We start from the raw sequence: 22471 nt of genomic DNA on the forward strand, positions 1-22471 counted from the left end.
TAGATGCTGAGACAACCCATAGCTTCAAATTGTTGTTGTTGTTCATTCACCAAATCATGTCCAACTTTTTGTTGGACTGCAGCATGTCAGGCTTCCCATCCCTCACCATCTTTTGGAGTTTGCCCAAGTTCATGTCCGTTGAATCCGTGATGTCATCCAATCATATTATCCTTTATCACCCTCTTCTCCTTCTGCCTTTAATCTTTCCTAGCATCAGGGTCTTTTCCAATGAGTCAGCTCTTTGCATCAAGTGGTCAAAGTATTGGATCTTCAGCTTCAGCATCAGTCCTTCCAATGAATATTCAGGGTTGATTTCCTTTAGGATTGACTGGTTTGATCTCCTTTCTGTCAAAGGGACTCTCAAGAGTTTCTCTAGCACCACAGTTTGAAAGCCTCTGTTCTTTGGTGCTCTACCTTCATTATGGTCCAGCTCTCACATCTGTACATGTCCACTGGAAAGACCATCGCCTTGACTATATGGACCTTTGTCAGCAAAGTGGTGTCTTTGCTTTTTAACATGCTGTCTGGGTTTGCCATAGCTTTCCTGACAAATATACACTGATATTTTACTTTTAGCTTGTTGTCAATTTCCCCATTTGAGAAATGTCAAGCAATGTTTATCTCATGCCTTCAGTGGGGTTCATCAGAAGCAGACTCTGAGATGAGGGTATGAACTATGGATGCAAGTGATTTATCTGGGAGTGGAGCTCCGGTGACACTGTTAGGGGAGTGGGGATGGAGAGAGGAAGGGAAGCCTGCCAGCACGGGCAGAGTTAGTGAACAGGCTATTGCTGGAGGCGCCTGGGGCTTGGTTCTGCTGGAGACTCAGGGAGATTGTGCTGAGCTGTCCTCAGAGTGGTCCCACCCAAAGGGCGAGGGAGCTGGGGTATTTATCCATTACCTGCTTCCAATCATGGGCTGCTGTCTGCTCTCACTCACTGCTGATCATGCTTCTGGCCAAAGAATACACACAGACAGAGTCTCAGGTGCTGTCAGGAGAAAGGCAGCAATGAGGGGGTGTTGGGGGATCGGGACCTATAGCCTTGTCCCATACCCTCTCACACGCCGTTCTGATGGCTTGCTGCTGCTTCTTCTTGCCTAGGCTATGTACACATCGAGAAGGCAGACATTTACTTCCTTATTGACGGGTCTGGCAGTATCCACCAAGACGACTTTCTTGCAATGAAGGTGTTCATGAATGAGGTGATAAGGATGTTCCACGTTGGGCCCGATGGAGTCCAGTTTGGAGTCGTTCACTACACGGATAAAGTCAGTTGTCAGTTCACCCTCAGCCAGCGCTCCAGTGTGGCGGGGCTGGAGGTAGCTGTTGACAGCATCCGGCAGAAGAGAGAGGCCACCAAGACAGGTGAGGCCCTGGGCAGCAAGATCCAGGTCTTTGCAGACACTGCTCGCAGCAACGTGCCTTGGTATCTCATCGTTGTCACCGATGGCAAATCTATGGACCCGGGGGCTGACGCTGCAGAGGCGCTGAGGGGCCACGGAGTCACCATTTATGCAGTTGGAGTCAGAGATGCTAATATTGTTGAGCTTCAAGAGGTCGCTGAAGACAGAATGTTTTTTGTGCATGATTTTGAGTCCTTGAAGGCCATCCAACAAGAAGTGGTACAAGACATCTGTTCCTCAGAGAGTAAGAATTTTTTTCTTCAATCTCACTCTCTCTCTTAGTATATATGTCTAATCTATTTGAATAGGCTTCATTCTGGAACTATGGATTCACAGGTCTAAAAGTATTGGACACAGAGTGACCATGAGCTAGAATAAACCAAGATGGTTCATATGACAGATATCTATCATATGAACTATCTATAGATCTATAGCTCTATCGATCTATAGATAGATCTCTATCATATGGCCGTGTCCTATTTTGAGACTGATTTGTGCTGGGTCACAGAAATTTATTTCCTTGACTTCCACTTCCACCCCCTTTATAAATATTGCCATATTGTGTATGTGTCACCCCAGACTCTCCCTGGGGACGTGTAATTAATTGTTTCAGACTCTGACTAAATGCTCTGTCCTGCTTCTTCTTCCCTCCAGCCTGTAAGAATAGGAAAACGGACATTATCTTCCTGATGGATGGTTCAGAATCCATCTCGCCAAAAGACTTTGAAAAGATGAAGGAGTTCATGAAGCGAATGGTCAAACAATCTAATATTGGTGCTGATGAAATTCAGATTGGCCTCCTGCAATTCAGCTCAGACTCCCAGGAAGAATTCAGGCTCAACCGATACACCTCAAAGGTGGACGTCCACAGAGCCATCTCAGATGTTATGCAAATCAATGGTGGCACATACCCTGGGAAAGCTCTGAACTTCACTCTGACTTTTTTTGGGAGTTCAAGAGGAGGGAGGCCCAGTGTCCATCAATATTTGATTGTGGTCACTGATGGGGTCTCCGGGGACAATGTAGCTATACCAGCCAAGGCCCTGAGGGACAGAAACATAATTATTTTTGCCATTGGGGTGGGCAAAGTCGAATTCTCCCAGCTTTTGGAGATCACTAATGACCTGAGCAAAGTGTATTATGAAGAAAAATTTGAGTCCCTGCAAAATCTGTAGAAGGAAATTCCTTACCAGGTCTGCATTCCACAAGGTGATTGACAGAGGGCTTGTTACTTGATCCACAAGCCCACAGTAGGCATTAGGGACCCGGTTGGCTCTCTTAATAAAACTAATACTTTTAGCCTTGTCCTGGGAATCTTTTTTTTTTTTTTTAATTTATTTTATTGAGTATTGATTTACAATGTTGTGTTAATTTTTGTTGCACAGCAAAGTGATTTAGTTATATATATATATATACATATACTTTTTCATATTCTTTTCCATTTATGTTTTGTCACAGGTTATTGAATATAGTTTCCTATGCTATACTAGGACCTTGTTTATCTATTCTCTGTATACTAGTTTATATCTGCTAGTCCCAGACTCCCGATCCACCCCTTTCCCAATCCTCCCCAGAGGGCAAGCACAAGTCTGTCCTCTGTGTCTGTGAGTCTGGTTCTGTTTTATAGATAAGTTCACTTTGTGTCATATTTTAGATTTCACATATGAGTGATACCACATGGTATTTGTCTTTTTCTGTCTGACTTACTTCACTTAGTATGATAATTGCTAGGTCCATCCACGTTGCTACAAGTGGCATTATTTCATTCTTTTTCATGGCCGAGTAGCATTCCATCATAGGTGGTGTTTTTTGTATAGGGCCTGGTCTTTGGACTTCCAGAGACCAGGTTAAAACATTACATCTCCCCATAACCCTGTTAATAATTAATAAATAGATATTATCAATATTTTACAAGTGAGAAAACCAAGGCACAACAGAATCAGGTTGTTTAGTCCAGGTAAATAGCAGAGATGAGATGTGAACTTAAGGCAGTCTGGTTCTAGAGTCTGCATACTAAATATTGTTCTATATTGCATTTTGGTACAGTACAGAAGGGTACAACAGGACCTCTCAAATTTTAGCGTGCATTTGAATAACCTGGAGAGCTTGTTAAAATGCAGTTTCTGATTCAGTAGGTTGGGGTGGGATTCTGCATATGTAACAAGCTCCCACATGATGCTGATCCTGCTGGGCTTCGAATAACACTTAGAGTAGGAGGGTATATGATACGGTGCATGTGTGCATGCTAAGTCGCTTTAATTGTGTCTGACTCTTTGCGACCCTGTGAACTGTAGACCGTCAGGCTCCTCTGAGCATGGGATTCTGCAAGCAAAAATACTGGAGTGGGTTGCCATACTCTCCTCCAGGGTATCTTCCCAACCCCAGGGGTCAAATTTACGTCTCTTATGCCTCCTGCATTGGCAGCTGGGTTCTTCATCACTAGTGACTCCTGGGAAGCCCAAAGGAAAGTACAGTATGGTACAATATAGTATATAGTGTAGAGTCATGTGGAAGAATATAAAACGAAGTGCATAAAGCCCAATAATCCTGCATCAACCTCATGTGCTGCTGCTGCTGCTGCGAAGTCACTTCAGTCATGTCTGACTTTGTGCGACCCCGTGGACTGCAGCCCACCAGGCTTCTCTGTCCGTGGGAATTTCCAGGCAAGAGTATTGGAGTGGGTTGCCATTGCCAACCCCCAAGTGAGGCAGATGCTATTATTGAAAGGTTGCGGCTGTGAGCTGTGAGCTACATTAGGATTCATGACCTCCGGAGGACCGTATTTTGATCTGGGTCCAGAGACGAGGCTTGATCACTCGAATCTTGTGTGTAATAAAATTTTATTAAAGTATAAAAAGGATAGAGGAAGCTTCTGACACAGACATCTGAAGGGGGTAGTAAGAGTGCCCCCTTGCTGTTAGCAAGTTGCTGATCAGATAAAGAATCACCTCAAAACTGAGAGAGTTGCATCAGGTGCCTCTCCCACAACATTTTGAGATAGCATTGGCACAAGGTGAATCATCCCATCATAAAACAATTGACATGAATCTTAAAGAAAGGCAGATTTGAAAGCAAATGCATAGTTTCATTTACATAGCTTAAGAGAACATTCCCATGAGTAAGATGTACTGGCTTGTTGAGCCATTATTGGTTCAAGGTTTAGCCTTAGGTGGAACAGATTTGAAGAAAGGCAGATTCCAAGGCAAATACATAGTTCATTAACATAGCTTAAGAAAAACATTTCCATAAGAAAAACACTTTGGTTGGCTCAAGGTTTGAAGAAAGGCAAGTTCAGGCAGAACCAGGTGTCCTCAGGACAACACGGAATTTAAAAGAAACCTCCTTTTAGTTTTGTATAGAGAAAGAGAAAAAAAGTCTGCCGCTTAACAGTTTATTTCCTCCAGTTGGGGAGCCCTAGCCTTCCTACCTGTTGCCCTCTCATTCTTATACTCAGTCTCCAGGTGAGAAAAATAAAGAGAGAGGTTATGAAGCACAGATGGGAAATAATGGAGGCAGAGTTTGAACTTCCCAGCAGTTTGGTGTCAAAGCCAGAGCCAATTTTTCAGAGTATTAAATGAACATTTTTGATTCTACTATCTCAAGAATCAATCCTAAAGGAAATCCACCCTGAATATTCATCGGAAGGACTGATGCTGAAGCTGAAGCTCCAGTTCTTTGGCCACCTGATGTGAACAGCTGACTCATTGGAAAAGACCTTGATGCTGGGAAAGATGGAAGGCAAAAGGAGAAGGAGACGACAGAGGGTGAGATGGTTGGATAACATCACTGACTCAGTGGACTTGAATCAGCAAACTCTGTGAGACAGTAAAGGACAGGGGAGTCTGGCATGCTATCGTCCGTGGAATTGGAGTCAGAAATGACTTAGCAACTGAACAACAACGAATCTCAAGATTATCACTACTTTGCAGTGCTTTTGGTAAATTCAGAAATCAACCGAGGGACTTCCCTGGTGGTCTGTGGCTAAGACTCCATGCTCCTAGAGTAGATAATCCAGGGTTTGATCCCTGGTCAGGAACTAGCTCCCACATGCCACACCTAAGAGTTCTTATGCCGCAACTAAGACCTGGCCCTGCCAAATAAGTAAATGTTGAAAAGAAAAATCGATTGAAAAGAGAGCATGTATAGAATTATTTGTTTAAAATAAGCATGGATGATGAAATGTCCTTCCGCAGTTCAGTTCTTCAGGAATCAGAGTCCTGGAGACTTTGATTTATTTTTGCTGTTGTTCTGTTTCATTTTTGTTGTCTGTCATTATCTTGGAGAGGAGTAGAGGTACAGGATTCCAGCTTCTCTTCTCAGGTCATTTTGAGCCATTTAATAAATTAGGATTTGTAGTTATCTCCAGTTCTGTGTTATCTTGTACTTTAATAATGGCTAAACCTAATTGGTTCTAGACTTATAAAGCTGAATCAGACAAACTTTAGAGGTTATCTGGTAAGAGTCAGCCCTCTTTGTTAACAGGGAAAGAAAATGCTCCTTGCATTACAGGGGAAAACCCAGTGAAAATGCTTCTGGGGAAAATGTAAATTAGAAATGTCAGAATAATATTCCATACTCAGAATTTTTTTTTTTTTTTTCTGAATTCAGATCTGATATAGAAATGGGATTTATATCTGTGAAATCTCTTTATGGCAAATTTCAATTAGAGACTTAAAAATCAAAACAAAGCCAAGATATTTTATATGGAAGGATGGGAGTAAGGCACATTCTGTCTTTTCAATTCCAGAAAGACATCTGGACAGCTCGCACAGAATGTGACATTTAGGGGATTGAACACTCATGAGTCAGCCCTGGATCTCAGATCCCTGAGAAACTTCAGCCACTGTTTATGACTATTTTAACTGGTGAAGGGTCCAATGTTTATTTATTTTCCTTGAAACTTCCTTCTCCCCAAATTTGCCGTTTTGTTTTGTGATTCTGGGCCAAATACTGCAGTTTATGCTGATCTAAAGAGAAAATGCCTGTCTGCATGTCCTGTCTTGCTTTGACAATCCAACACCATGCTTGTCAAGAAATAGTTACTAAATAGCAGTCCTTTTGTGATTGATAAGTTACCTTTTGAAGTTTTCACCCAAATTCTAATCCAAATGCATTTTTAACCATTAACTTTTCCTCCTTAGTGAAATTTTGTAGATGGTCTTATTATGAAAGGGTAGGTGTAGCCAAAGCTGTGGTTTTTCCAGTAGTCATGTATGGATGTGAGAGTTGGACTATAAAGAAAGCTGAGCACCGAAGAATGGATGCTTTTGAACTGTGGTGTTTTGGAGAAGACTCTTGAGAGTCCCTTGGACTGCAAGGAGATCCAACCAGTCCATCCTAAAGGAAATCAGTCCTGAATATTCATTGGAAGGACTGATGCTAAAGCTGAAACTCCAATACTTTGGCCACCTGATGTGAAGAACTGACTCACTGGGAAAGACCCTGATGCTGGGAAAGATTGAAGGCAGGGGGAAAAGGGGGTGACAGGATGAGATGGCTGGATGGCATCACTGACTCGATGGACATGAGTTTGAGTAAACTCCGGGAGTTGGTGATGGACAGGGAGGCCTGGAATGCCTCAGTCCATGGGGTCACAGAGTCGGACATGACTGAGTGACTGAACTGAACTGAGGTGTAGCCTGAAAGATCAGTGGGCCTTCCAATTCTAGCTACACCCTTCTAGGAGGGGTTAAATGTTTTCAGGTAGGAGAAACATAAAGTTGAGAGTGATAATCAGTCTTGGCCTTTTCTAATATGCTTCTCTGAAACAAGGTGTCTGCATGGGTGATGAATGAAACTTCCAGGGGAGAAGGGAATAGTACAGCTTGTACTGAAAGAGACTCAAGGCTGTTTTATATTTTGTCTTCATTCATTTGGGGAACATTTAATGAGCCTTTGCGTTAGACACTGGGAAAGTAAGATGACATAGTCTCCACTATGAGGGAATGTTTGTTCAGAGAGAGATCTTGTAAAGTAATAGTGGTTATGCAGGGGCATTTAATAGCTCAACTTGAGGGCGTGGGGACATGAATCACAGATGCTTTAGGGAGGGGGCTTTTGAACTTCAACTTGAAGGACATGTGTGAGTTAACCAGATTAGAATGGAGGGAATGGGAAAGGATACTTCAGGTGGAAGGAATAGGATGTGCAGAGGTTCTTTTGAAACAGGTCTTATATGAAACAGTATATATGTATCAGTTAGTTTTTGCTGCGTAACAAGCCATCCCCCAAAGTAAACAACAGAGATTTGTCAATGAAAATAATCAATAAGAATAGAAGTCTTTTCTATTTTGTTTTCTAGTTTTTTCTTTGAGCCAAACTGAGGACTAGCCTGGAAGCCCACTCTCTAGATTACTCTGAGAAACTTCTCCAGAGAAATAGAGTTTTCAGTATAGTTTTATATCCCATCAGAACAAAGAACATTAAACAAGTCAGGGTTATATTTCTTCAGAGTTTAAAAAAAAAGAAGATTCCAGCAAGGACACAGCATATCAGCATGGCCTTGGCACATGGGAAGGGTGTCTTATCATCAAAGGAGAACAAGCATTGGCATCCCAGGAAGAGAGGCATTTAATCTTTATTTTTAACAAGGGCGTTCTTTACTTCTGTGTCCCTTTTCTCTAATAATTAAAGCTGATGTACAGCATCTGTTTGATAGGCCACAAATGGGCTACTTTAGTTAGCATAAAATTCAGGTTAACTCATGTGTAAGCCAGACAGATTTCCCTATATCTCAATATGTGAAAATTTCTTTCATCACACCATTACTTCGCTTATACTTCTGTGGGTTGGCTGGAGATTCTCCTTGAAGGACCAGATTGGCTGATATCTTCTGGGCTGGGTTGTGCAGTCATAGGTGACTAATTTGACTTCTTTCTCCTCTACCAGTGTAGATGTGTCTGTAGGAATCAATCTCTCCACTTCCACGAGGCAAGTTCAGCTGAGGCTTCAGTGGTTATTGCCAAAGCTGATGCAGGAGCTGGCTGTGCTTTCCAATATCAGCTGTGATGTTACGGGCCAGACCAACGTGATGCTCTGCTACCACGGAGCATCAAAGGGCCAGCTCATCTTTGACTCAGGATTTGAAAAGTACAGTGATGAGACCATTCAGAAGTTCTTGATTCACCGGGGTGCCAGGAGCAACCATATGGATGTGGATTTTTTGCAGTCCCTGACAGAGAGTGCTATCCATCTGTCTTATGCCAATGTGAAGGTAATAAATGCTAAGAAAATCTGTTTTGGGGCCATTAGGCAGGGTTGGAGGGGTAAGACTTTTGTGACTGAGGCCAACTAAATTGTTCTTCACTGCAGAGCTTACCCAGAAGAACTCTAGGTACTCTTACTCAGTAAAGACCAAGAAGAGACATGTTTTCATTCAGTCAGCTAATATTTACCAAACCCTGGAGGCTCTGCTGAATGCCAATAGGAATAAAAGGATATAGTCCCTGCCCTCAGGTTGCCCACAGCTAGTGATCCAGATTTGTTCATGGCACAGATTCATCCCAGACATCTTGGAAGATATTAGTTCCTATGGTCACTCATTGTCACGTAGAGTAAGGCTCATTATTTTTCTAACCACCCCCTTGAGCCATATTTTGTGACAGTTAAAAGCTCCCTACAGTTAAACCTCCCTTCCTGGGTCCCCAGAACTATGCACCCACAGGAGTCCACAGGAATGAAAAGGTCTCGTGTAACATGTATTAGGAAATTACATCCCCGAACTTTGAAAGTTACATTGAATTTTTCTTTCAGTCCTGTATCCAATGGGTTTATTTCTTGAATAATGGAATTCACTTTTTAAGTTAATTTTCTCTGGGTAGAAGTAGCACATTTTATTTGTAGAAAATGTATTAAAATGTGGGAAGTTTTGCATTGATGAAGATGAATATTGTAAAAATTTTTGGAAGCTATTTTTAAGTGAATACATTAAGCCGGTTCAAATTCTTTTTTGGGGGCTGGGGAGCATGTAGGGGAAGACATTGAAATGTAAGTGAATGTGTAATAAAGTAACAAATAGATCAATGGGTAAAACCAAAGGGAACAGGGTGAAAGGCTGGGTATACCAGAAGACCTAATGAAGAGAGGTGCAATTCACAGCACCTGTCTTCTCCATTGCCTTTTCCCAATTCCCTCCCCTCCTCCTCTCTCTCTCCCGGCTTCTGCAAGCCCTTTCTCTCTCGTAAACAACAGGTCCTGTTAGTGTTTAAAGATGGGCCAGATGATGATCTAGAGAAACTGAAGGAAGTATCTGAGCTTCTTGGCAGCAAAGGTAAGTGCAGGGCATTGCCCTGTGGGGGCTGTGTTCCTGCCGCAGGGCTGACACAGTCTTGCAGATTTCCAGACGCTGACTCCAGGTCGTGGGACCTCATGCCCTTGAAGCTGACGTGCAGTCTCCCTCTTCATATGAACTGGGGACTATTCAGGGCTGAGAGACCCCAGACTCCACATCCTCAGTACTTGCTAAGGGTTGCTCTGAGTGAGACAGAACTGACCAATTACCAGCCTGGCGTCTGCTTTGGAGGGTTACAGGGGCAGCTCCTGCTTCTTGTGGAGTAGATGGCCTCTGTTCTTTTAGGCTCTCTGGGAGCCATATGTCTCTTTTTTCCTAAACTAAAGTCACCCTACACCTTCTTCCCCTGCCTTTCCTCCCGCCTTCTCCCTGATTTTTTCTCTTTAGTCAACTCCAGGGGCTGCTGCACAATATATACCTACATGTCAGGCAGTTCTGTCGCTCAGTCGTGTCCGACTCCTTGCAACCCCATGGACCGCAGCACGCCAGGCCTCCCTGTCCATCACCAACTCCCAGAGTTTACTCAGACTCATGTCCATCGAGTCGGTGATGCCATCCAACCATCTCATCCTCTGTCGTCCCCTTCTCCTGCTGCCTTCAATCTTTCCCAGCATCAGGGTCTTTTCCAATGAGTCAGTTCTTCACATCAGGTGGCCAAAGTACACATATATCCATATACTCTAAATATAGTTGGTTTAGATTATTATATTTATTTCAGGTGCCCAACATAGCGATTCCATATTTTTATAGATTGTGATCCACTTAAAGTTGTTGTAAAATATTGGCTTTATTCACTGTGCGGTACAATATATTCTTGTGGCCTATTTATTTTATACATGGGAGTTTGTATTTCTTAATCCACTCACCACTGGTAATGACTAGTTTGTTCTCTGTATCTATGAGTCTGTTTCTATCTTGTTATATTCACTTGTATGTTTTATTTTTTATCTTCTACATATAAGTGATAACATAAAGTATTTGTCTCCTGTCTGACTTACTTCACCAAGTATAATACTCTCTAGGTCCATGCATGTTGTTGCAAATGGCAAGATTCCATTCTTTATGGCTGAGTAATATACCCTTGTGTATACAGTTGACCCTTGAACAACCTGGAGGTTAGGGGTGCCAACTGTCCCTGCAGTTGAAAATCCATATATAACTTTATGGTTGGCCTGCTGTATCTACAATTTAATCCACAGTTGAATCCACAGATTCAACTGGCCATACATCATTATAGTACATGTATAGCTATACACCATTGTAGTATTATAGTACTTAATTATTGAAAAAATTTGCATTGTAGGTGGACCCTTGCAGTTCAAAGCCATGTTGCTCAAGAGTCAGCTATATTTAACCCCATCTTATTTATCCATTTATCTACCCATGAATACGTAGGTTACTTCCATATCTTGGCTATTGTAAGTAGTACTGCTATGAACATTGGGTTGAATTTATCTTTGAATTAGTGTCTTTGTCTTCTTTAGATATATACCAAAATGTAGAATTGCTAGATCATATGGCAGTTCTATTTAAGTTTTCTGAGGAAACTCCACACTCTTTTCCACAGTGGCTATACCAACTTACATCCCCACCAACAGCGTAGGAGGGTTCCCTTTTCCCCACAGCCTCACAACATTTGTTGTTTACAGACTTTCTCATACTAGCAATTCTGACAAGTGTGAGGTCACACCTCATTGTGGTTTTGATTTGCGTTTCTCTGATGATTCGTGATGTGAATATCTTTTCATGTGCCTGTTGGTCATCTGTATGTTTTGGAAAAACATCTGTGCAGGTCTTCTGCCCATTTATTGATCGGGTTGTTTGCTCTTCTGATATTGAATTGTATGAGCTGTTTATAAATTTTGGATATTAACCCCTTATTGGTCATAACATTTGCAAATATCTTCTCCCAATTCTGTAGGCTGTTTTTTTTCATTTTGCTGATGGCTTTTTTGATTTTAGGTCCTATTTCTTTCCTTCTGCTTTTGTTTCCTTTGCTTTAGGAGATAAATCCAAAAAATAACACAACAATTTATGTCAGGGTGTTCTGCTTATGTTTTCTTCTAGGAGTTTTATGGTTTTTGATTCTCTATTTAAGTCTTTTTATCCATTTTGAGTTTTTTTGTATATAGTGTGAGAAAATGTTCAAGTTTAATTCTTTTACATGTTCAGTTTTCCCAGTACCATTAGTAAAGAAATTGTCTTTTCTCCATTAGATAGTTCTGCCTCTCTTGCCATAGAGTAAATTGACTATGAGTATATGGAATTATTTCTGGGCTCTTTATTCTGTTCTACTGATATATGTGTCTGTTTTTGTGCCAGTGTGTGTCTGTTTTGATGACTGCAACTTTGTAGTATCATCTGAAATCAGGGAGCATAGTATTTTTAGCTTTGTTCTTTTTTTCTCAAGATTGCTTTGGCAAATCAGGGTCTTTTGTCATTCCATATAAAATTTTGGATTATTTGTTCTAGTTATGTGAAACATGTCATGGGTATCTTAGTAGGTATTGCATTAAATGGAATATTTCTGTGACAACTTGCTTTCAGCTGAATTTAATGCATAGATTGCCACTGGAAGTGTAAAATGTTACAACTTCTCTGGAAGGGAATTGGGAGTAAATGACAAAGGACTGCAAATTCTGCCTCTCTGCTAGATCTGCAATTCCATTTCTAGGAATTCATTTTAAGGAATACTTAAGAATATGAATACAACTTTTAACTGTAAGATTTTACGGTAGCCTGTTTACAATAGCAAAAAGCTAATGGGCATGTGTGTGGTCTGTGTATCAATTTGATGTCTAAAATATTAACGCTATTATTTGTTCTGAAATTCTACAGTACTTTTTAGCCAAATTTAAGAAGTGTTCTTTTCCATATGTTTTCCCTTTTGTGGAAAAATCCAGATGACCTATTAGTGCTTGCATCAATAGAAGAAGCTAAGTACAGTGTGCAACCTTCAAATCTCAGAGGGGCAGAATTTCCTGAGGCAGGCCTTATGTATAAACAGTATCTTTTTGGTGAAAAAAAAAAAAACACAACAGGAAACCAAAGTTAAAGAAAAAGAAACAGATCCAAAGGTGGAGTCAGAATTGGCTCTTCCTGCAACAAGACTACCCGCCCTTTGTTGCAAAACCTCTATATAACCCAGCTCCTCCCCTTGCCTCCTGGGAGCAGTTCTCTCAGGGTCACTTGAGATGCTGTCTCCTGGGCTTGAAGTTCTGAAAATTCCCACTGAATAAAACATAACTTTTAGGTTGCGAATATTTTTTAAGTTGGCAGAAACAAAAAACATGGGCTACAAGAGGGCTCTGAGAGTCCTTCCTGGTTCCACCTAACTGTTTACCTTTTAGCTGCTGGGATTGAAAGGTATCAGACCAATTCTTTAGGAAGTCACGCTGTGAGGTGGCTTTGATTTGAGGGAAAAAACACAGTTTGAGAAAAAGACAGATGAGGATATAGGAAGGATGGGATGATGGACAGATATCTGGGGCCAAAACAAGTCAGACTATTAGAAAGACATGCAAGGAAATCGCCCACCTGTTGGTCTTTTGAAGGATTCTCTGGACTCCTGACTATTGGCCTGGAAGGTGTCCATAAGTTAGAGGAGCTCCAGGAGCTAGAATTTGGCAGAGGATTTGCATATAATCAACCTCTGAGCATCACACTGCACACCCTTCCGAGCATCTTACTGAAGCAACTTGTAAATTTTCTTTTTTTAAACATCATCCTTTCCTAAGTCTGTTCATGCTAATATTTCTAAAACCTTGAGGGAATTTTGTTTCTTTAGTGTGTAATGTGCTGTAGGTTAATACAGCATTGGGAAAAAAAAACCATTATGTGAGATGGATTTTGTTTTCAGGACACAATTGTAGAAAGAACATGCTGCAATAGGTATGCTAAGTGCTTTGGAGAGGACGGGCACAGAGGTGATGGTGGGAGCCCAGGGGGAAAGGTGAGTTCTTGCTGGGTGTGTGTGGGGGAGGGGAGAGAGATTTTGTATCTGTTACACTCGAGGCCTGTGTTAGATCTTTAATACACCTTTCCTGATTCTGTCCTCTTAACAGACCTCTTTTACAGGCATAAAATTGAGGGTCAGAGAGGGAACACCATTTTCCTGAAGTTGCACAGTTACAAAGAGGCATTTTAGGGTTTCAATCCCTGTGTCTGCTTGACTCCAGGGCTCATATCCTTTCCACTATACTATGCTGTCTCCTTACTTTTATTTGACACTTTCGCAGGTTCTACCACTACACAGAAGTTTTCACTCGTCCACAAAATTTTCACTTGTCCACTATCTGTTTTCTTTATGGTATTCAAAGCCTCTTCCCCTCTGATCTAAATATCCTATTTTATACCAGTAACCTCGGAGGATAAATACAGTCACTGGTTTACTGGTGGTTGATTTGCATCTCTCTTTTAATTCTGTAGTTAAGTGATAGGAAAATTACTGCTTCCTACAGTTCCTTAAGGGGGACTGTCTCATTAGAAATGGTCTTCAGATACCCAGGGACACAAGGTTCCATTCTGACAGGACTAGAGCCTCATGATGGGTGGGTAATTGCAAATTCATGTGGAAGGTTGAATCAAACCCATTGGTTTTTACATTGTCTTTTTCTAAGGTTTTCCATGAGATGGTTGGAATGAGCTCTTACTGACTTTGTAGATCAATCTTAATTTTGAACAGTGCATAATTACTTTTTGAAAAATAAATTGCAATCATGACTTAGCACTAGATTTCCCCCCCCTCTTATTATTCTTAAATATAGGATTGGAAGGTCAGAAAATCAAGCTTGGGAACCTTGATTATTTTTTTAATAACTCGTTTTGAGACCAAAGATTGACACATCCTGAATTCTTGATTTCTCTGCCCTGTCTGTTAGTGCTTGGATGTATTACTTTCATCTTTATTAATTACAAATAGACTATGGCTCTCACATTTTATTTACTGTATTTTAGACTTAATAAACATCTCTGGCTATAAAATGGTAAGCCATACTTCCTTGAGAGGAAATAGTTTGTGTATTTAGAAATCTAAGAAGAGTAAAATGAGAGAGTAAAGGATTGAATCATACAGAAGTAGACAACCATTTCTCATAAGTTATATGGGCTCTTGTTGTTGTTAAGTCACTCAGTTGTGGCCGACTCTTTGCGACCACAAGGACTGCAGCACACCAGTCTTCCCTGTCCTTCATCATCTCCCGGAGCTTGCTCAAACTCACGTCCATTGAGTCAGTGATGCCTTCCAACCATCTCATCCTCTGTCGTACACTTCTCCTCCTGCCCTCAATCTTTCCCAGTGTCAGGGGCTTTTTAAATGAGTCAGTTCTTCACATCAGGTGGCCAAAGGATAGGAGTTTCAGCTTCAGCACCCGTCCTTCCAATGAACACCAGGACTGATCTCCTTTAGGATGGACTGGTTGGATCTCCTTGCAGTCCAAGGGACTCTCAAGAGTCTCCTCCAACACCACAGTTCAAAAGCATCAATTCTTCGGCGCTCAACTTTCTTCACAGTCCAACTCTCACATCCATACATGACCACTGGAAAGACCATAGCTTTGACTAGATGGACCTTTGTTGGCAAAGTAATGTTTCTGCTTTTTAATGTGCTGTCTAGTTGGTCCTAACTTTTCTTCCAAGGAGCAAGTGTCTTTTAATTTCATGGCTGCAGTCACCATCTGCAGTGGTTTTGGAGCCCAAAATAAAGTCTGTTATGTTTCTATTGTCTCCCCATCTATTTGCCATGAAGTGATGGGACCAGATGCCATGATCTTAGTTTTCTGAATGTTGAGCTTTAAGCCAACTTTTTGACTCTCCTCTTTCACTTTCATCCAGAGGCTCTTTATTTCTTCTTCACTTTTGCCATAAGGATGGTGTCATCTGCATATCTGAGGTTATTGATTTTTCTCCTGGCAATCTTGATTCCAGCTTGTACTTCTTCTAGCCCAGTGTTTCTCATGATGTACTCTGCATATAAGTTAAATAAGCAGGGTGACAATATACAGTCTTGACATACTCCTTTTCCTGTTTGGAACCAGTCTGTTGTTTCATGTCCAGTTCTAACTGTTTCACTTTAAGACAGGCCAAGAGTATTTGTTTTATATGTCTCTGTGCATTATGCTTGACATTTAGTAGATTATTAATAAAATGTCAACTCAGTGAGACAAGGGTGTCTATCACTAATAATTTTTATTTCCTGAAGATTTGAGAAGTGAAGGATTTGAAGTCCATGTTATTTATTTTGATTTCTTTTTTTCCTCAGGGAGAGAGAGGTTTTGATGGGTTACCTGGTTACCCTGGTGAAGAAGGTAGCCATGTAAGTGCAGAATCTTATTTTTTTCTTTAAAAGAATATGGTAAAAGGGGTCAAATATTAGTCATACTTAATTGCACTTAAGTAATAAATTAAAGAGAACCAAAGCCATTCTTACAGGATCACTCAGATCCTGTCCTGACTGGCTGAAAAGGTGATGGAGTTATAGTCACCCACTGATGGTTTGCATATAACCCTGGATGCATCCTGGGGTGAGGAAACTTCTCCAACGTGATTGACCATGGATAACAATGTGTATTGCGGAAAGAACTGTCAGCTTGGGGACTGGAGTTTACCACATTAGAGGTCAAAACTGAAATAATTTAGAATTATTCATTTTATTTCAAAATAACAAAAATAAACCCATTGCAGAAATGAGACATTCCTTTATGAAAACACCATATATTTTCCAAAATAAAATGTTTTAGTGACTGTGTTTTTTTTGTAGTTTTAAGCATCTTTAATGTCTAACTTCTTAGAGAACAACTGCACCGCTATATCTGCTTCTGTCCCGAGTCTGTTGTGATGTCACTTGGCTGTTGACATCTTAAAAACTCTGATATATACTTGGGAGAGAATGTGAATGAAAAAGAAAGCACAGCATTTTATTGTAATTGGGAAAACAGTTTTAGCTTTGTGAGCACCCTTTCTCAAAAGGTCTTGGGGACCTGAGGGGTCCCAGTACCAAACTTTTCATACTACGGGTGTACACAGGTATTAATGTTTTAATCGCTCCACTTAGAATAGCATGTCGCTTTATTATTCTGAACATTTAGAATGTTTGAACTTGCAAAGTAAGCAGAAATTAAAGAAAAATGCTGAGACCTATGTAAGTGGATCTGTTTGATTACATTTGTGGGAGAATTGCTCAACTTTTTATTTTGTCTTGGTAAGCATGGTCTCAGATATTAGAAGTACATTCAGAAATGTGAGTTGTGAACTTTTGTTATTTTACTTAGCAGTAGTGATAATATTGCTTCCTGTTTTTATGATGTTTTAAGATGTTGTCTAAGTGTTATTTTTTTCTGTTTGGTTTGTGGTTCAGTGAGCCTGGTCAAGCTTAAGAGAATAACTTAGCTAACCCTAAGGCCGTTAGGCCATTGATACTAATTTCAAACAAATACCATCTTCAAGCCTGCCTCTATCTAGGATGGATGATGATTTTGTCCCCATTCTCTAATGTCTTAACACCCTAAAATCAAGATATTTTATAAAGACCCCCTAGTACAGAGCTAGGAATATAATGTGAGTGCTATACATAGTCTTATATAATTAAAACATTTTAAGTAGCTGCCTTAAAGAAAGCTTAAAAAAAAAGTGAAGTTAATTTTAGTAACATTTTACTTAACTCAATAAACCCTAAGTGTAATCAACATGTAATTAATATAAAAGTTGAGATAGCTTACTTTAAGAAATATGCTGCCTTTGAAATCCAGTGTGTATTTTGTACTTAGATCACATCTCAAATGAACCAGACATGTTTCAAGCCATCAGTATCACCATGTGATAGCATAGCTCAGCAGGGCTTGTCTTCTTTGCATTTCTCACAAGAGAGGCAACTTCTAACTATGTAGTCCTTTGAATGGCTTTTAAAGTTGCTTCCCTTCAAAGCAGGTCAGGTTGGACTTAAGGTTAGACTTTTGCTTAACAGCAGAAGTACCACTTGCAGGCGGACAGGTTTCAGAATGTGCCCAGAATTTGTAAGTTCAAGTTCAAAGTGTCCGAGTCTTTCCGAATCCAAGTTCCTACTGCACATCTCAAGACAGGTCAATCAACTGAGAGACAGGTGTTTGGCCAGGAAACAGCAACTTTATTTGGAAAGCCAGCAGACTGAGAGAGTGGACTAGAGTCCCACAGAACCATCCAGCCCAGGTTTGAATGCCAGTTCTTTTTATGGAGTGAAGAGGGGCCAAGTGAAGAGGTCAAGGAAAAGAGGTGTATATTGTTGCAAGCCAGATTGGAGGGGTTGTGATAATTTTTTCTTTCCCACATCCATTCATGGGTAGGTCCGGTCAGGATGCTTCCTTTGGGCTAAACAAAGGTATTTTGGCTTAACACAGGAGTGGGAGGCAGGGTTAACTGAGATGGGCCATTATGTACACTTAAGCTGTAGGCAACATCCCTTTGGTGATTAACTTGCAGCAGAAGCCGTAGAATGTAAAGGTAGTTTTACTGAACCCAAGTCTGTGTTCGCATGCAGAGCAAAGCCAAACACTGCACTGGAGCTGGAGCACACAAAGGTTCATCTCAGGTTAAGAAGGAAGAAGGGGCAGGTGGTCCCCCCAAACCTGAACTCTCTGAGGGCGTGGGTTCCAGCAAAGTGTTTTAAAAGGCCAGATGGGGGAGGGGCATCCCAGGTGTGTGATCAGTTCATGCACAATTCTCTGATTGGCTGATAATGAGGTAACAGGGCTGTTAGGTTAACATTATCAGCCCTTAGGCACCAGTAGGCCTGGGGGCTACCTGCTCATGATTATCTAGTAGCTAATTTCTTCCATTTGGTGGTTGTTTTAGCATCTTAGGAACTCGGTAAATATGGTCAAATACCATTATCTAGGTACTGTAGAGAGGAGCTACAACAGAGGGTATAGGAGAGGGATCCATACCCAGTAGGGTCCTGCTTGGTTACAATTAAAGTAAAAGAAACCCATCCAACATGGAGTCAGATTTGTTCTTCCCTATTACAAGAAGACAAGTAGCTAACTGTTTCAGGTATCTATTTTCCCCTGCCCCCAACCCCAACAACAATAACAGCAAGAACACCCACGGTGGTACAAAACAACAGCCACCCCCTGGGACGCTGGGTGGGGAAACTGAAAAAGGAACTGTTTCCTGCTGTTTGCTGGGTTTCTGGGGGCTCTCCCACTTCCCTTTGCCCCTTGGTTCACTTGCCGCCTGTCCTGAAGCCTAGGGCTGGAGGACCGCTGCTGAGGTGGCTTCCTCTGCATCCCTGGAGGGGCTGGGAGGCAGAAGGGCAGGCTGAGGGGGAGTGGCAAGGCTGCAGGTTCTCACAGGGAGGGGCCATGCAAGAGCCAGGGCTGAAGCTTGCTGGCCACGTTCTGTTGGTTGCAAGGGTGTCACTAAATCCAGACCAGATTCCAGACGGAGTGGGGGGTTAGACTCCCCCTCTTGATGTGGGAGTGAAAGGCCACAGAACAGAGGAGTTTGGAGGTTTCCCTGTGGCCGTCTTTGGAAAATACAGTCTGCCAGACTCGTGGATGCTGTATATTTTCAAATTTTACCTGTAATGAGATTTAGGGATTTTGAAGAAAATTAGAGAGACCAAGGGAACATTTCATGCAAAGAGGGGCACAATAAAGGACAGAAATGGTGTGGAGCTAACAAATGCAGAGGGTATTAAGAAGAGTTATCTTTGAGAAGATAAACAAAAGTGACAAACCTTTAGCTAGACTCACCAAAAAAAAAGAAAAAAAAAAAAAAAAGAAGAATCAAATCAACAAAATTAGAAATGAAAAAGGAGAGGTTACAACAGACAATGCAAAAGTACAAAGGATCATAAGAGACTATTATGAGCAACTATATGCCAATAAGATGGACAACCTGGAAGAAATGGACAGATTCTGAGAAAAGTTCAAACTTCCAAGGCTGAATCAGGACAAAATAGAAATTATGAAGATGCCAATCATAAGCACTGGAATCAAAATTGTGATAAAAAAATCTCCCAAAACACAAAAGCCCAGGACCAGATGGCTTCACAGGTGAATTCTATTAAACAGCTAGAGATGAGCTAATGCCTATTCTTCTAAAACTCTTTCAAAAAATTGCAGAGGAAGGAACACTTCCAAACTCATTGGCCTCATATGAGGCCACCATCACCTTGATACCAAAACCAGACAAAGATGACACATAAAAAGAAAATTACAGGCCAATATCACTGATGAACTTAGATGCAAAAATCCTCAACAAAATTCTCAAAACAGAGTTCAACAACACATTAAAAAGATCATACACCATGATCAAGTTGGTTTATGCCAGGGATGCAAGGATTGTCCTAGCTATGACAATCAGAGAAGAAAAAGAAATAAAAGGTATCCAGGTTGGAAAAGAAGAAGTAAAAATCTCTCTCTTTGCAGATGACATATAACTAAACATAAAATCCCTAAAGATACTATCAGAAAATTACCAGAGCTAATCAGTGAATTTAGCAAAGTTTCAGGATACAAAATCAACACACAGAAACCACTTGCATTCCTATACACTGACAATGAAAAATCAGAAAGAGAAATTAAGGACTCGATCCCATTCACCATTGCAGCGAGAAGAATAAAATATCTACGAATAAACCTACCTAAGGAGACAAAGGAGCTGTGTATAGAAAACTGTAAGACACTGATGAAAGAAATCAAAGACAACATAAACAGATGGAGAGAGATTCTATGTTCCTGGGTTGGAAGAATCAATATTGTGAAAATGATTATACTACCAAATACAATCTACAGATTCAAGGTGATCCCTATCAAATTACCAATGGCATTTTTTAGAGAACTAGAACAACAACAACAAAAATCTCACAGTTCATATGGGAACACATAAGACCCTCAATACCCAAAGCAGTCTTGAGAAAGAAGAATGGAGCTAGAGGAATCCACCTGCCTGATTTCAGACTATCCTACAAAGCTACAGTCATCAAGACAGTATGGCACTGTCTCAAAAGCAGAAACATAGACCATGGAAACAAGATAGAAAGCCCAGAGATAAACCCACATACCTATGGGCACCTTATTTTTGGCAAAGGAGGCAAGAATATACAATGGGGCAAAGATAGGCTCTTCAGTAAGTGGTGCTGGGAAAACGGGACAGCTACGTGTAAAAGAATGAAATTTGAACACTGCCTAACACCGTACACAAAGATAAACTCAAAATGGATTAAAGACCTAAATGCAAGACCAGAAACAATAAAACTCTTAGAGGAAAATATAGGCAGGGCACTCTATGACATAAATCACAGCAAGATCCTCTATGACCCATCTCGTAGAGTAATGGAAATAAAAAAAAAATAAACAAGTGGGACATAATTAAACTTTTGCACTTTTGCACAGCGAAGAAAACTATAAACAAGGTGAAAACACAACTCTCAGAATGGGAGAAAATAATAGCAAATGAAACAACTGTCAAAGGATTAGTTTCCAAAATATACAAGCAGTTCATAGAAGTCAATACCAGGAAAAAACAACCCAATCAAAAAGTGGGAAAAAGATCGAAACAGACATTTCTCTGAAGGAGGCCTACAGATGGCTAATAAATGCATGAAAAGATGCTCAACATTACTCATTATTAGAGAAATGCAAATCAAAACTGCATTGAGATATCACCTCATACCAGTCAGAATGGCCATCATCTAAAAGTCTACAAACAATAAATGATGAAGAGGGTGTGGAGAAAAGGGAACCCTCTTGCATTGTTGGTGGGAATGAAAACTGCTACAACCACTATGGAAAACAGTATGGAGATTCCTTAAAACACTAGGAATAAAGCCACCATATAACCCAAGAATCCCACTACTGGGCATATACACTGAGGAAACCATAGTTGAAAAAGATCCATGTACCCTACTGTTCACTGCAGCACTGTTTACAATAGCTAGAACCTGGAAGAAACCTAGATGTCCATCAATAGATGAAAAGATAAAGAAAATGTGGTATATACATACAATGAAATATTACTCAGCCATAAAAAGGAATGCATTTGAATCAGTTCTAATGAGGTGGATGAACCTAGAGCCTATTATACAGAGTGAAGTAAGTCAGAAAGAGATTCTAGAAAGTTGGTACTGGTGAAATTATTTGCAGGGCAGCAATGGAGACACAGACATAGAGAATAGACGTAAGGAAACAGTGGGAGGGGGGAAGGAGAGAAGGGGAGGTGGGGAGAGAGTAACAGGGAAACACACATCACCATGTGTAAAATAGATAGTCCATGGGAATTTGGTGTATGACTCAGGGAACTGAAACTGGGGCTCTGTAACAACCTAGAGGGATGAGATGGGGAGGGCGGTGGGGGGAGGTTCAAGAGGGAGGGGAACATATGGCTGATTCCTGTCAATGTTTGACAGAAACCAACCAATACCGTAAAACAATCATCCTTCAATTAAACATAAATTAAACAAGCAAAAAAAAAAAAAAAAAAAAAAAAGCCAGCAAATTTGGAAAACCTAGCAGTGACCACAGGACCAGAAAAGGTCAGTTTTCTTTCCAGTCCCAAAGAAGGGCAATGCCAAAGAATGTTCAAACTATCACATAGTTGCACTCATATCACATGCTAGCAAGGTAATGCTCAAAAAACCTTCAAACTAGGCTTCAGCAGTATGTGAACCAAGAAATTCCAGATGTACAAGCTGGATTTAGAAAAGGCAGAGGAACCAGAGATCAAATTGCCAACATGCGTTGGATCATAGAAAAAGAAGGGAATTCCAGAAAAACATCTATTTCTGCTTCATTTACTATGCTA

General features: G+C 40.8%; 1 protein-coding gene across 1 annotated transcript in view; it reads left to right on the top strand.

Annotated features, from left to right (window-relative positions):
- Nucleotides 1–676: 676 nt before the first annotated feature.
- LOC133074095 (collagen alpha-4(VI) chain-like) overlaps nucleotides 677–22471 on the top strand; it is a 111447-nt gene continuing 89652 nt past the window's right edge. The window contains 9 exon segments of the mRNA XM_061168039.1: nucleotides 677–686; nucleotides 1103–1648; nucleotides 2059–2613; nucleotides 2979–2991; nucleotides 8293–8617; nucleotides 9595–9673; nucleotides 13249–13394; nucleotides 13554–13646; nucleotides 15954–16007. Of these exon segments, the coding sequence (XP_061024022.1) occupies nucleotides 677–686; nucleotides 1103–1648; nucleotides 2059–2613; nucleotides 2979–2991; nucleotides 8293–8617; nucleotides 9595–9673; nucleotides 13249–13394; nucleotides 13554–13646; nucleotides 15954–16007 (1821 nt within the window).

Source organism: Dama dama, chromosome 19 (assembly GCF_033118175.1).
Source record: "Dama dama isolate Ldn47 chromosome 19, ASM3311817v1, whole genome shotgun sequence".
NCBI classification, from domain to species: Eukaryota; Metazoa; Chordata; class Mammalia; order Artiodactyla; family Cervidae; genus Dama; species Dama dama.